At 27.4% G+C, this 15,574-nt stretch overlaps 1 protein-coding gene across 1 annotated transcript; it reads left to right on the top strand.

Moving 5' to 3' along the window:
* Nucleotides 1-4,170: 4,170 nt before the first annotated feature.
* Nucleotides 4,171-7,118, top strand: LOC111621034 (homeobox protein slou-like). The gene is made up of 2 exons (XM_023363075.1): nucleotides 4,171-4,581; nucleotides 6,277-7,118. Exons 1-2 carry the CDS (start codon nucleotides 4,224-4,226, stop codon nucleotides 6,645-6,647), a joined length of 729 nt encoding a protein of 242 aa, XP_023218843.1. The 5' UTR covers nucleotides 4,171-4,223; the 3' UTR covers nucleotides 6,648-7,118.
* The last annotated feature ends 8,456 nt before the right edge of the window (nucleotides 7,119-15,574 follow it).

Genomic DNA, 15,574 nt, shown 5'->3' with positions numbered 1-15,574 from the left:
GATAAGAAAATATTTTTAAAAGTAATCGATAAAAATTTGGAAAACGGAGAGAATTTAAACTAGTTAAAATCAAACAATTTCCGTTTATCTGCGCTATCATTTAAAGAGCGAATTAAAAACAACATAGTTCACTCCTTCCCAATTACCTCTTTCTAATGGGTACCGAAGGAAGAGTGATTGAAGAGTCGTAATAACGTCGGTGGTCGGTCACGTGGGAGGAAGTAGTGAGGTGGTGAGCTTCTCTATATTACCGCATCGTCCAATGGAGTCTTATTAACACCGAGGCGATGGCAATTTATCACGTGACAAACTCTTAAATCGAGACGGTTGTTCTTTATTGCTAAAACACTTTCTGTTGTTAACGTTAACGCACGACATTCCGCTCTGTCTAGTGCAGCAAAGTATGCGACTAGGTATTTGTTTGTCAGCAGACACGCAGCCAAATGAGCCAATCAATCAGCGGAGGAGTGCTACACCAAGATGCAGATATTTTGAGATTATTAGAAAAATCTGTTTGTTTTAATCCTTCTTTCATACTGCTTCTTTTTTATTTTAATAAAAACTGTGATTTTTATTTTTAAGAATCTTTTTCATTTTAGCATTTTGACATTCCCTAACTTAATTAATAGTAGGACTATTTGAAAGTTTAATCAATTTTTAATATTTATAAACTTTTTGCTTTAATTAAAACTAAATTGTCTTTTTTTTATTAAAAGACAATAATTAAAAATAAGTGGAAATAAGTATCTTTACTATTTAAGAAATGTATCTATAGATTAAAGGATCTAATAATTTACTAATTAGTTGAAGTTTTTAATTAACAAATTAATTTAAAAAAATAAATTTCCATGTTGTTTATTTTCTTTCCTTTCATTTTATCGCTTTAATTAACAAATTGTTAAAACCAGATCCATAATATAACATAATTGGAAACATTTTTAAGTAATAAAAATAAAAAAAAACTCGACTTAATTACAATCATTTTACAAAATTAATCCAAAACTTTAACTGAGAATTTAATTTCTTTATTTATTAATTGAATTCTTGCTTTAATTATATTTAATAGGCTTATTCGTTAACTTAACGAATATCTAAAAGAAAAGGAATTTTTTTTTTTGCCTGATCAAATTAATTTTAAAAGACTTCTTCATTTAAATGGCATTAAAAAGTAAAGTTAATTTAAAATTAAAGAAAGAGAAGTAAATTTCATTCTTGTATAATTTAATTTTTACAGAAGTGATTTTACTTGTATCTAGACTACTGATCTCTTTAATTCAGTGCAAAAATCTAATTAAAATTAGATTTATGCATTGATTTAAAGAGATTATGTTATGATATGTATCCTAATTTAAAATTACATATCATAACATCACTTTCAACAGGGCTTATAAAATAAAATCAAGAATGTTATAAATTATTTGCTACATGTTACGCTTGACAATAAATTCCACCAACACAAGATTTTTGGTCCGTTAACACCCATTCCATTCTAAATACTAAGAGGGCTACATCTACAACCTATAAATCAGCAGTTCGCATAACAACCTGACACACTCAATTCGTGATACCTATTCTTTTATTGTTGTTTCGATTGTAAAAAAGAGTTGTTACGTTCAAATTACTATAAACAACAACAACGTTTACAGAGGAACAACGTAAACATTCTAACCCTTAAGGCTAATGCAACGAATTAGGTAAAGCCTAACAACAAAAATCCTTTGGTAGAATTTAATTGTAAAATAACCTAAAATACAAGTTAAGTTGGTACAATTTAGAGCCATAAAATCTTTTTTTAAATAAAACAATTGCGTGTTATATTCTACATTAGCTTACTAAACTGTTAATAAATCAATTCGAGTGTTAAGAATTTTTATTGATTTTAAATTTAAAACATATGCATCTTAATTTTAATCATTTTATATCGTTTTATTAGGAAACAGAATAATACTTTTAAATCTATTTTATTTGAATTATTTTTTAATGTCTCGGGAGAAGTCAAGTTTGAACTTGAGTAGTTTTCTTTTCGAAAACATTCTATCAAACTTAATAAATGAAGATATGAAGATACTTTAAAAGTCAACTTACCACATTTAATATATAAATATAACTTCCTATTCTCGTTCAATCATCATATATGAACTTAAAATTAAATTATAAATTCAAAAACTTTTTGCACAAATTAAGCTTAATAAAAATTATATTAATTTTTAAATATATTGCTTACATTGAGGGCTTATAAATGCAGTACATACTTCACAAAATTAATCACATGGGTTAATTATTAACATTGGTTGAATATAACAATTATTAAAGCTACTGTATATANTATATTTAAATAATTTAAATAATTATAATATTTAATAAATTATAAATTACATTGTTTCATACGATATAATCAAATTCATAGATTCTAAATATTTTACAAATAAGGGAAACCCGAACCCCAATTGATTGTAATTGCATGTAACAATTGTTAAACAACTACACAAATTATATATAATAGCTCACATTTTAATATTAATTTAGTTTTTCTGTCTTAATACTTTTAAAATTAAGATAGGTAAGCTTTCTTAATAGTTATTTTCTGTTCAATATCTGCAATATCTGTTTTTCATAACAGATACGACTAGCAATTTTCAATCGATATCATTTAGCCTATAGCCAAACGGTATAAAATCTGGAAAAAAGCCTCAAAACGAAAATTGCAGTAGACAAGATATTATAATAGAGTAGAAACTATCCAACATGTGGTTCGCTTTCATTCTTAAACATGCCAAGTGTATTTAATCATCTGGATTCACGTCAGTCTAGTTATTGCTTGGCTTCTGTTCAATCTGTTCTTTTCTCCTCTAGTTACATGTCTTTCAATAGATGGCTGCAGACAGCCTGTCATTTGACCCTGACTGTTATTATCTCTGGTCGCGTTTGCCTTTTTTTCATTCTCCATATCTAGTTCCTTTTTTTGACCTCAATATAACCATACTTTCTCCCTTATATTAATCATAGTCAATAACGTGAATCCTCAAAATTAGACTTATCTTATTGTTTAACTAAAACTAAAGTGCTAAGGAATTCACATTCGATTTATATACAGCTCTAGTTTGTTAAAGGAAAAGATTTCTAATTGAATATAATTAATTATACAATAAAACTCTCCATTGACAATTATTTCGGAACAAATTGTTCCTAAATTTGATATAAATAATTAAGTAAAATTAATCATAAGGACGTCTTTTATCATTTTTGATAATGTAATATTGCATAAATAAAAACATAAAGATACGTCAATTAATTACATCTGTATCTTTTGACGTTTAAAAAATAGAAAAATGTATTTTAGACTAATTAAGAAATCAGTCAAAATCAGAATTTTTTTTCTGTTAAAAATACTTAATAAACATGATACAAGATATCCTTCACATCCTGCATCGGATAAGTTTTCGGTAATTTCAAACCCGACCGGATGTTGCAAAGCGTGACTGTAAGAAGAGCGATTTGGATGCGTGACAATGAGGATAAACCTTTCACTTAAAATCTAGTATACTTTTTTAATGAATAAGTAAATTGGAAAAAAAAACTAAAGTTACAATGAGCAAAAAACAGTCTTTAAATCACTGTAAATTAAAAGAGAAAATGAGCAATAAAACATTTCTTGTTGACAACTTTAGCGATCACATGGCTATATAAAAGTTAATGGTTTATAATAAAAATTTGTAAAATTCCATATAAATAATAGTAATAAAACATCTCTATATAAATTTTATAATAGCCAAAATAGCATAATAAAAGAACAAAAATAAAATCGCCAATGCAATCAGTGGTTCCCGTTCAATAGTTCGCTCAACTTCATTATTTTTCCTATTGGTTTAAAAGGCAAGTAAAAAAGCATTTAACGCTGGTAAAGAAAGTATCATATACATGATGGGTTATTAAATAAACAATTTACACTTTCCGTAATCCAGAAACACCTTTTCTTTTTTTCAAATTATGGAGCTTCTGTCAACAAGTCTTAAATAATGACCGGAAAGACAAGAGAAAACTATCCAATGGTGATCGTGAGCCAGCCCACCAGCTGCAGACGAACGCTTATTGGATGGAGGAGCTAACGGTTCGGCCTGATCGAGGCAGACGTTGTAAAAACAGTAAAAGGAGAACCGATATTGTAGAGACGTTACTGTGGTTAATTGCTGTCACTTGTTGAGGGAATATCCCTCGTTTCTACAATGCAAACAGCTATGTTACCTTTCCATTACAGTCTGACTTGTCCTCAATACAGCGAATCCAATGGAAGCACTAGTCTAAATGCATCCTCCACTAACACCTTCTATGATTCCGTTATTGCAGTCAGTATGCAAAATGTCCTTCCTGTATCCTACGGTAACATCGGAAAAAATTATAATTCTCCCTTTTACAACGAACGATCCAGAAAAACTTCTAAAAAGGCTCCATTTTCCATAGAAGCTATCTTAGGACTGGATGATAAACATTCTCAGGAGAGTGCGAGGATGAAACTGGTCAGAGGATGCGAAAGTAGAAGCTATCAGATTACTTCACCCCTATCACCCGATTCTACTGCTAAAGGTGAGGATATTTAAATTTATTCTTTTAATGATTTCTCCCTGCAACCTTCTTTATAATCTTTGTCATAATCTGTATAATTCTTCCTAAAATAAATATTAATTTTTAATTACTCTAGCGTAAGACTTACTTATTTCTTACTCTAGAATGTGATGCACTGATTGTTAATAAGTAAACAACAGACTATTTACACTATTTTTGAATCTTTGAAACAACAGGATGCATTTTAAGATTGCATATATATGTTTTTTTCTAAATAAAAATACTTTTTTTACAAAAATATTTCTTATAGAAGGCATAATTTAATAAGTACTACAGTATATGAAAACAAAGAATTCTATAATGATAATATGCTAATTTGGTTAATCGACATAAGTGCATAACTTAAATAATAAAACTAAGCAAATCTTTATAATCATAAATCACGCAATTAGACTTCGCAGATAAAAGGACAGAAGAGGGATCTTGCTTTCCTTAGCTTCGGGCGTTACACGGTGTGGTCTAAACTATTATGGTTTAACAACCCCCAACATAGAGGCTATTGACAATCGAAATTACCCCTAGTTTGTTACAAATTTGTATCGTTTTTAAAGCTTAATAAAAAGCCCTTTCGATGTGCACGATTGATTAAATTAAAATTGCATACATGTTTCGGTCAAATCGTTTTTCTAAATCTTAAATAATAGACTTTATTTGTTGTTATGTGAACGTTCAATTTGAATTGTTATGTATATAAAAGACTAAACGTGTCATAAAGATAAAATATTGCAACTTAACTTCAACCTTTAATCAAAATGAAGATACTGTTTTTAAAATTTGAATATCACTGACCGAAAAATAAACCTTAGGTAATATAAATATCCACCTGTTTCATTCGATAAAGATGCACTTAACAGGTATAATCTCTTCATAAATATATCAAAGTAACAATATTAAAATTAAAAAAAGAGAAAAAAATCGAAAAAAAGAAATAAAAATACTATTATTACATGCATAATAACCGAAACGTAGAAGCGAAGCAATAGTGTGACATTTTCTAACGATGACATGAAAGCTAGGAGGGAGGAATCTTTTAAAGCCCTGTTCGACTTGTCAAAACACTTGACTCCAATAAGAGGACTGACAAATTGTCCCGCTTGTTGTCACCGGTCCTTTCCCCTCCACATATTAGAGATCTGGTATGCCGTCCCAGGATAATGGGACGAGTTGTATTATTTGAGTTGCTTTGATTAGCCTTGTTGGGGCTTTGACAAGGTCGGAATGAATGTGGTAAATGGAACGTCCACCATTTTGATGCAGCGCATCACCGAATTCCATTCATCATGTGAATCTTTGTTGCAGTCGCGGTGACGTCACCGAAGCGAATTATTTTGCTTTTATCTTTTCTCTTCCCCTCTTTTTTTCGTTGGAGAGGCAAATTTGTTATTAGCTTCCGTAAAGTGCTACATCTGAATTTCATGACAACCTGTTATAGGGAATAGATGATATGCTATAATATATATTTTTCATGTGCAAAATCACATTTTTAAGATAAAGCATCTGAATATGATACGATGAACAAGATGTTTTATTAAGGATAGAGCTTTCATAATTCGATAACGTTATCATATGCTTTTATTGGATCTATCCTAACCGCATTCAATTCGGATTTAGAATATTAATTTGAGTTTTCCTATAAAGCTTTTTTTATTATTATTTTATCTTCACTTAAATGTGAAACTTCGACAGGAACTCGAGAAATTAATGGAAACAGTTCTACAAAATCGTCGAGTGGGGGAAAAACAAAACGAGTCAGGACAATCTTCACACCAGAACAATTAGAACGTTTGGAAAGTGAATTCGAAAGACAACAATATATGGTCGGACCCGAACGATTATATCTTGCTTCTTCATTGAACTTAACGGAGGCTCAAGTTAAAGTTTGGTTTCAAAATCGAAGAATTAAATGGAGGAAGCAGCATCTGGAATTACAGCAAGCGAGACTGGCCAATTTACAGAGAGAGCGGGATCTCGATTACGACGATGGAAATGAGTTACCAACGACTTCAAATACTGTTTATGAACCGTAAATTAAGCATATTCATTATGAACCTCTTGTATGTTTTATCTGTTAAAGCATCTGGGAAAAGGACCTTGGATTGTAGGACCACTAAAGAAACAAGTCTGAAACAATAAATCCAACAACTACAAATCAATATTTTGTGTTCAAACGATTAATGAAAAAGTCAATGACTTAAAAAATAATTTCTGTTTTCAAGAATTAGCTAATCATTTGTTAAGATTAGTTTTTCCAACTTCTTCGTCATGTTTTTAACATTCTACAAGAATCTAAATAAGACTAATTGTAATTGCATAAAATAAGAATTATATATTGATTCAAAAACGTTTTTAACCGAATAATCGTAAAGGATCAAACAATATAAAATTAAAAAATATAATTCAGATTACATAACCTGTATTTTGTTTGAGAAAAAGCATATTTGACGACAAGCTTTCAAGAGAATCAATCATCAACGGCCCCTCAACCTGGGTTTCTCATTTTTGCACATTCATTTGGGAAATTTTTCCATGAATGTAAGTAATTTACTGTATTTTGGATGTTGCTTTTTAGTTTTTCTGTAAAAAGATTACCTTAAAATTTAGTTTAAACGTTAATACTGATTGTTCTCCGATCCAGTTTATGTTATGTATTAGGTTAATCGTTCTCATTATTATGTAATTCTAAACTGCATATTCATTACATATTTATTAAGAATACACTCTTAAACGTTTACAGGACGACTAAAAGTTGTATATATTTTAAAAAAATCAATGTAAATATTAAAAAAAATTCTGCTGCCATTTTTCTGGACTAGTCTAAGAAATACGGATTATGTGAAAATTTATAACTGTATATTTTTTAATTATAAACTTTTGAATATTCCAATTATTTTGATTTAAATATTTGAAAATATGTATAAATAGCTGTATTTATAAAAAAACAAAAAATAGTTTGAAAGTTGCATGCTTATTGTGAAAAAAAAAAATTATAACAAATGTGTGAATCTGTGGTGCACATGAATCTTATATTTGTTATTCTGTACATAAAGTTTATGAAAAGAAAATAATAATTGAAAAAATAAATATGATAAAAACAGTATTTCAATTTTGATTTGATCTTAAAAATTAAAAAAAAAAAAAATTAAACTCATTCCAATTTCCTTAAAATATATTCGAATAAGTTTTAAAATCATTTTTGTTATTGTTAAATTTTCGCGAATAAATGTCACTGTGTTATCTAATGCTGACAATAACACTTATAATAAATGTTACTATTAGCATAGGCTTAACGCTAAATTCAAGACAATTAAACTGATTCAATCGGACACAAAATTTAACTATTCAAATAATTAAAATTTAGTACAAACTTGTTTACATCATAACAAACAATACCGCTATTTGAATGAATAAATCATTATAACACTGATTATTTGTATTGTATAATTGAAGAGGATGAAATATTTCTCGACACAAAGAATTAAATTTAAATAAAAACTGAATAGAAAAAAAAACTGTGCACCACCGATATAGATTAATCGATGTAAACATCCGAAAATATTTTATTTTAAATCTGGTTAACAATGTATGTAAAACTTAATAAACGTGCTCTATACATGTATTTTAACATTATCTTTTTTGAGTGCGAATTTCATTGTAGAAATAATAAACATAAATAAACAAGGAAGGAAAAAAATAACAACGAAATTTTAATATCTCGTTTCCTTTAAATACGGATGATATATAGGATAATACCTCTTACGTTTTGTACACAAAGACTTCAAATAGAAGACATTTTAAGTCCTGTGTGGAATTTTCTAATTAATTTTTCTGCCTGGAGTGAAAAATTTTTTTCTTTATCTTCACCGAAACAAAAAGTATATCTCTATTGGTATTTTCAACCGAAAAAAAGGCAAGAGAGATATTATTATTAATCGTCCGGTTTTGAGTGGCAGCTCGAAAAATTCTTTTGTAGCCAAAATTTTCTAATTAGAGGTGTCTAAAATATGTGAAAGATTGATAATCTTTTTTTTTAAAAGATAAAAGTCGTTTTATCGATTAGAAAACTGCATCATTCATAGCATATTCAAATGGCTGTTTTGGAACTTTTTGTAATAGGAAAAGGCTATTATCTGAATTTATGGGCTACTGCTTATCAGTTTAGACTTCGGTCTCCAAAACAATTAAGGGAATTACCCATCAAATTAAGCAATAGTCTCAATGTTGTTTAATACTATACTTCAATTAATAGTTGTTTTTCTCTATTGATCTTCGTTTAAGTTAAGAATATAAGCTGGAAATTTATCAAAATGGAAAACTTTTTTATGTATTTAATGCGCTCATCAGTAATAATAAGTGGGTTGAAAGATAAAATTTATAAATCAGAATATAAATTAATGATTCTAATTTATAATTTTTATAAAGATAGAGAATAATTATTGAAACAATATTAAATATATACTTTAGGCCTAATTGTTTGTTTTTTTTTAATAACTAATTTTCATGTTTATTCAATATTTAATATTTAACAAAGGTTATCTGTATTTTGAAAAGCGTTAATCACGAATAGTTGTTTGATAATGATTAAAACACGCCGCATCAAAATGGCGGGTAAACTATTGATCAGTTGTTAAGAATACAGTAGATTAGTATAATTGAGGTTATTACTAAAGATAAATCGGATTTCGTGTTCATCGTTACGTAAGAGTTTGTCGACTGAAAACACTCCAATTATTTGCCACGATAATTAAATTCTAAAGAGATGACCTCGACCAATCGGATGGCGGAAGACATAATGAACAGATTATCTCTCTTACTGGATATATTGACTTCTGTAGCTGTTATTATTAAATTAATTAGAAATATTTTACTTAAAATTTTACGAATTCTTCCGAGATTGTTTTAATTGATCCGGATCAGTCACATTGAATAATAAGAGACGTCATTACAATCATAATAATATCCAATCTCGTTTACGGTCTATGGGATTAAGTTACGTTTTAAATCGAAAATATATCTATAAATCTCCCCTTAAAAAAAAAATATATATATATATTAAAAGAATTTTTCAATATATACTACACCGTTCAGTTTAATATAATTTGTCTTAAAAGGAATTTAAATTATGATGACGTAATAGGTTTATTAATTTTTGAAAAAATAGTGATTTTGATTGATTGAGTTTATTTTCGGGGAAATATTTTGATTAATTATGAGATTTTAATGATGAAATTATCGAATAAAAAGTAAACTCGCGTCATTTTAAAATAGATTATCAACTCCTATTTAGATAGATTATTCTGAAAACTCACCTTAAAGTAAGCGTAATAAAATATTAAATTAAATCTTAAATGATGATAATAATAATTTAAAAGAAAATTCGTATTATTAATTTAATATTCTGATTTATTACTTTATTTTTCTTAATAAAAATTAATCATAGATATTACCAAATCGGACCTTATATTTAATTTTTAAATATATTTCCTTACGTGTTAAGAGGACTTTTGTTTTTAGCTTTAGAAATAAATTATTATCATGATTGACAACAAGAGACTAATTGGTGCTATTTGACTATGGTATATAATTTTTAACAATTATACCTTTATTACATAAGTGTTAACCAGTTTATTGGATATGTATTTTTTATTCGTTTAATCATTTATAATATTAATTTTATTTAATCTTAATTAAATTAATAGTGTCATTCACACGCAGTGTTTATTTATCCAACAAGAATATTTAATATAAACAACATTGTTGAGAAGTAACCAATAAGAGTGATTGGTAAAGTAATATGTGATGCCGTCGCCTATTGGTTGATATTCAGAAAGACTTTAATGTCGCTTCATCTCGATAATTTTCGTATAATTTTGTGGATAACGTTGATTATTAAGTAGAATAGTAATAAACGAATGCAACATGCTAATTAATATATCCGTAGTATATTTGTATAATCAGTGAAGCTAATAAAATTCTATGTTTTTTTTCATGTTTAGCGACGATTCAACAAGAAAGATAAAACAAAAAATATATAAATATATAATTGTAAGACGTATAAAAATGAAAATAAAAATTTCTTTTGATATATGAACGTATTTTATTCATAGTTCATAGTTGTAAAATCGGAAAAACAACGAAAGAATGTAAGATGATAAAATTGTTTTTCCTTGTCTCTCATCCTTCACTTTAAAGAACTAAAATTTTAGGCAAAAGTTTAAAGAATGTTATTATGTCTAGATTAATACCAGGAGTGTGATAGGTAAGGAATTTTGCATATTTTTCTAAAATATCTTAAGTTCGATCTACATATAGGGCTACTTTATATGGTTTCTTGAAAACTGCGCTATTAAACACTCCCTAGAAATGTCACAGATGCATATAGTTAAAGTGGTTTCACTCGCTAATTTTAACTTGTTCCTTAATTACTTTGGAAAAACTAATAAATGAAATCTTTCAAAAGTCTAAGAATTCTTCAAAAGATTAATATATTAGTCTCTATAAAAACAGGGGAAAATAATAATATAAAATAAAAATTGGGGGTGAGCCAATCGAAATTGTTGTCTCCTGTAGCAATTTTCTTCAATCGATTCATAAAAAAAAAAGTCAGCTTTCTTCGGAAAAGAGGAAAGAGGAAGAAGAGAAATAAAAAAAAGAAAAAAAAGAAAGCCTTTAAGCGTATAGAGAAATATGATATTGTGGAAAACCAACCGAAAACATTACACCGCAGAAAACAGAGGTATAGAAAATAGGGGGTGAAATCAAAGAAATCTACTACCTCCTTTTGTTGGAAATGGAATTTGTTCGGACAATATTGGCAAAGTAGGAAGAAGAAAGATCGTTCTTTTCGATGGCATCAATCTCAATAGAAGTAAACAAGTCAATGTATTAGTATATAGAAGAACGAATGGGAACATTAAATCCATGCCACCGCCCACGGGCTTGTGTATCGGATCAATACCCAACTGCCTGCAAGCCACAAACATCTACAAACCGATTCTTAGCATCCTATAATACTCTGTTAACAACTAGCATCTAAATCCGTTTGCAACAACAGACGTTGCAGCCAACAATTTAATTTGTCCCCTTTTCGTATTCAGGAGAGCGTATAAAATAACGTTATAATTGAGATCAACTGTGTCTAGAGATCAGTTGCCTTAATCCCCCTTCCCCCTTAAACCTTATTAACTTTTGATACAGCCTGTTTCCGTCTGATTGCCTCGCTCGCTGTTCCTTTATTAGCCCCGACCGAGCAGTAAACTTCTGCCCGAAGAAGTTTTCACAACAAGCTCTATCTTAGCAAAGGTATTGCAAGAATGTAATTAGTGTTGGATGGATGAGGGAATGGATGTGGCGGGGGATGTTTTGCACGGGCTGCTTCCTGATTGCTAGCGAGTCACACGAACCCGCTAGACTGAGGCATGCAATAAGATTCAAAAGTCGTACGGAATTCAGTATTCTCCTTTCCTTTTATTGAATACTTTAAAACGTTGCCGTTTAAAGGTATCTCTTCCAATAGTGAGTTTCTCAAAACTAAATGGCATCCGCATCGTTTTCTCAGACATAAAGCCTTTGCCAATCAACCGTTTTTGCTATCATCGTACGATCGTGTTTATTATTAAGGTAATTTACGTCACACTAATTGTATACGCATTGTTGCCAGTCCGACTTTAAGTTATCTTCTATTTAATCGTAGTTTTATTATTATATTTACAAACTATTGAAACATTCCAGCTATATTTAAAAATGTAACTGAAAAGTTTCAATTGTTTTTCACTTGTGATATCTTTCGCATTCTTTATTAACATTTTATCAATTCATAAATTACGAATTAATCATTTTTATAATNTCGCATTCTTTATTAACATTTTATCAATTCATAAATTACGAATTAATCATTTTTATAATTAATCGTGAATTTTTAATTTTCGTTTATTATTAAAATTTAAAACTAATATAACGAACAAATTAAATATTAAATTAAATTTAAAATATTTTAATTGTTAAATTCTAGATATTTATGATATTGATTTTGATGGTTATTAAACTATAATTATTGTATTATTTGTGACATTTTAGCATTGAATGCCTCATTCGACTTTTAAATGTTTACTAAAATGATTCAAGTGCTGTTTAATAAAAATTGAAGTTAATAAACCTTATAATTTTATTTAATTATGTAATTAAATATATACATATGAAAATGTGAATAAAATGAGGATATTTAAAATTTAATGGTTTTTCCATATAATAAAATAAAAGTTAATTATAATTAAAGTATCAAAACGAGACAATTATTTTAGCTTGTTTTATAACAGTTTTTATATAACAGTATTGTATAACAGTTTTTATATAACAGTATTGTATAACGGTTTTCATATAACAAAAAAAATAAAAAATTAAATTAACATGTGTAAACTTAATATTGTATTAAAAATTGAAAAATCTAATTATAAAACAATAAAAATACTAAATTAATTTATAAATACATTATAACTAAAAGTGAATTATGTAATTTTAAATAATGATTCAAAAGATTTAAATTTTCATTTTCATATTCGAAATGTTTCAATTAATAATTAATTATTAACGAATTTGCAATAAAATTCGATGGTAAGGGAAGCGAATTAACTTATCTAATTACTAATACTATATTATTTAAAACACAGCTATAAAGTTTATATTGATAGTAATTATTTATGTTAAGTTATATTGTATTGAAGCTGTAAGACCCATTCTTCATTTTACAATAACAACACTTTTACGATGCGTACACCTATTTAACTAAACCATAAATTTCAAAATAAACTTTCAGTAATTATTAATTCTTAAATATCTCCTCTTTTAATTTTCACTTGTTCACCATCAATCATGTCTTCGTGATTGTTAACGACTGAACCACGTGTTGTAAGAGGGCTAATGTTTTTATTGTAGTCTAGTTTTACAGTCCTCGTGAGATGTTTTCACTTCACACTATAAAGTCATAAATGATGGTGTGTTGTTAGACTGACCTATTATTCACGACAAAGAAAAGGCAACTAGCCACCTATGAAGACATATTCTTTGTGTAGAAACGAAAAGGAGAAAAAGGAGGAGGGGGAAAAAACTATTAATCTGTAAATGCGAAAGAAAAATCAATGAATAAAGAACATTGTATTGATATTATTGGACTGTGAAAAAGCAATAGCAAATCTGGCATTCCATAACAAACACTTGAACGATCTTCTGTCGACGGTTCATATGACATAAAGTGACATATAGCAATATTCAAGTTAAAGATTTTATATATTTTCCTAATTGAGTTTCTANGAAGCTTGGTTTCTTACGAGTGTATTGCATTAATATTATAATAATTAATGAAAATTATTGCTTAAAAATTAAGGATAAGAAAATAATTCCTCAAATAAATAAATAAAAGTTTGTGAAATAATCTGGTTTTTGATAAAAATTAAGAAATCTGTGAACTAGAACACTTCGAATACCAAATATTTTTGTATAATAACAAAAGTCTATTAAAAATTATAAAAACCAAACGTAGGCCTGTAATAACGACAGTTTTAGCCTAAATATAGTCAATCTAAGCCTTTTGTTTGGAATAGAGGTTTTCAACCATTTTCTTGAATTGACCGATATAGAAAATATTTTTTTCAATCGACTCCCTTAAAATTTTTAAGTCATTCCCAAAGGTTTTAGTAATATTTCAAGTACATCAGTAAATCAGTTAATGAATTTCTGACATGATTGTTATTATCCTCATTTAAAATTTTTCTGAAATTCTTGAANTGTATAATAGTTTTTATAATTAATTTTTTTTCAAATATTTTAAATAGATTTTATTTAATAACTCAATGAAGTAAAAAGCGTAAACATTTATTTCTATAATTACATACATAAACCTATTAAAAATGCCGATATTCTGCATCACCTGAGATTAACTGCAACGTCTTTGTACAGCAAATATGACCAATTTCGATCAATATACTAAAACAAAAACCACGTTTTAGTTTAATCTGACATAATTTTATAATAATTTATAATAGCGATGCATTTTTAATGTTGCGTAATAAATTTATCATCACAATTATACTACTAATTGCAGAGTCATGTTGACATTTCATTTTTATATATTCAAAACTATGTTTAGATTTTTGATTTCTATAAAATTATTAACTTTAAATATTTTTCGTTTTGTTCATTAAACTTTTTATAAATTCTACTCAACAATTAATTCTTTTATAGGATGATTGCTTCTTAGTGTGTTGAATCTTAATATAATATGTATTATTTTTTTTAAACATAAAAAGTATTTATTTTCCGTACATAAGAATTGTAATTTTGATATTTCGTATAATCTAGATGTTTATGTGTTGCAGAAAACTGTAAACTGACAGAAAAATCGAAGGAGAATGTAACTCTTCTATTGACAATTAGGCAACTCTATATGGTTTAAGTTAATGTTAATTAACTTTAAAGATTCAACATAACTATAAATTATGTAATCATTTAAATAAAAATATAATTTACAAAACTATTTTCTGCAATATAATAATAATAATAATAATAATAATAAACATTTAAAATTATATCATTAAAAATCACTATTATTATCAAATACCTTGTAAATTTATGTTATTTCAAAATATTCTACACTCAACACAAAAAATAAATACATAAAATATAAAAAAATAAATCGAATATTACCATATCTAAACTTATTATAGAATCCAATTCAGTAATTAAATTAAACATCTTTAAGCTCATTATTTACATTTATAATTTAACTAATGCAATACTTATTTATGTTTGCAATAAAATTACAAATAAGAAATTAGTAATACAGTAAATGAAATGAAACCGTTTGGGAAATTGGAGATTTTAAATTCACGCATTAAACGAACAAAAATGTAAATTTATATCTGTTAGGCTATGCGATAGTAAAATAAAATTTGGAAACAAATTC

The sequence above is a fragment of the Centruroides sculpturatus genome, unplaced genomic scaffold (assembly GCF_000671375.1).
Source record: "Centruroides sculpturatus isolate CEXI.00-Female unplaced genomic scaffold, Cexi_2.0 scaffold324, whole genome shotgun sequence".
In the NCBI taxonomy this organism is placed as follows: domain Eukaryota; kingdom Metazoa; phylum Arthropoda; class Arachnida; order Scorpiones; family Buthidae; genus Centruroides; species Centruroides sculpturatus.
Note: the sequence above shows the minus strand (reverse complement) of the source record. Positions and strands in the feature narration are given on the sequence as shown.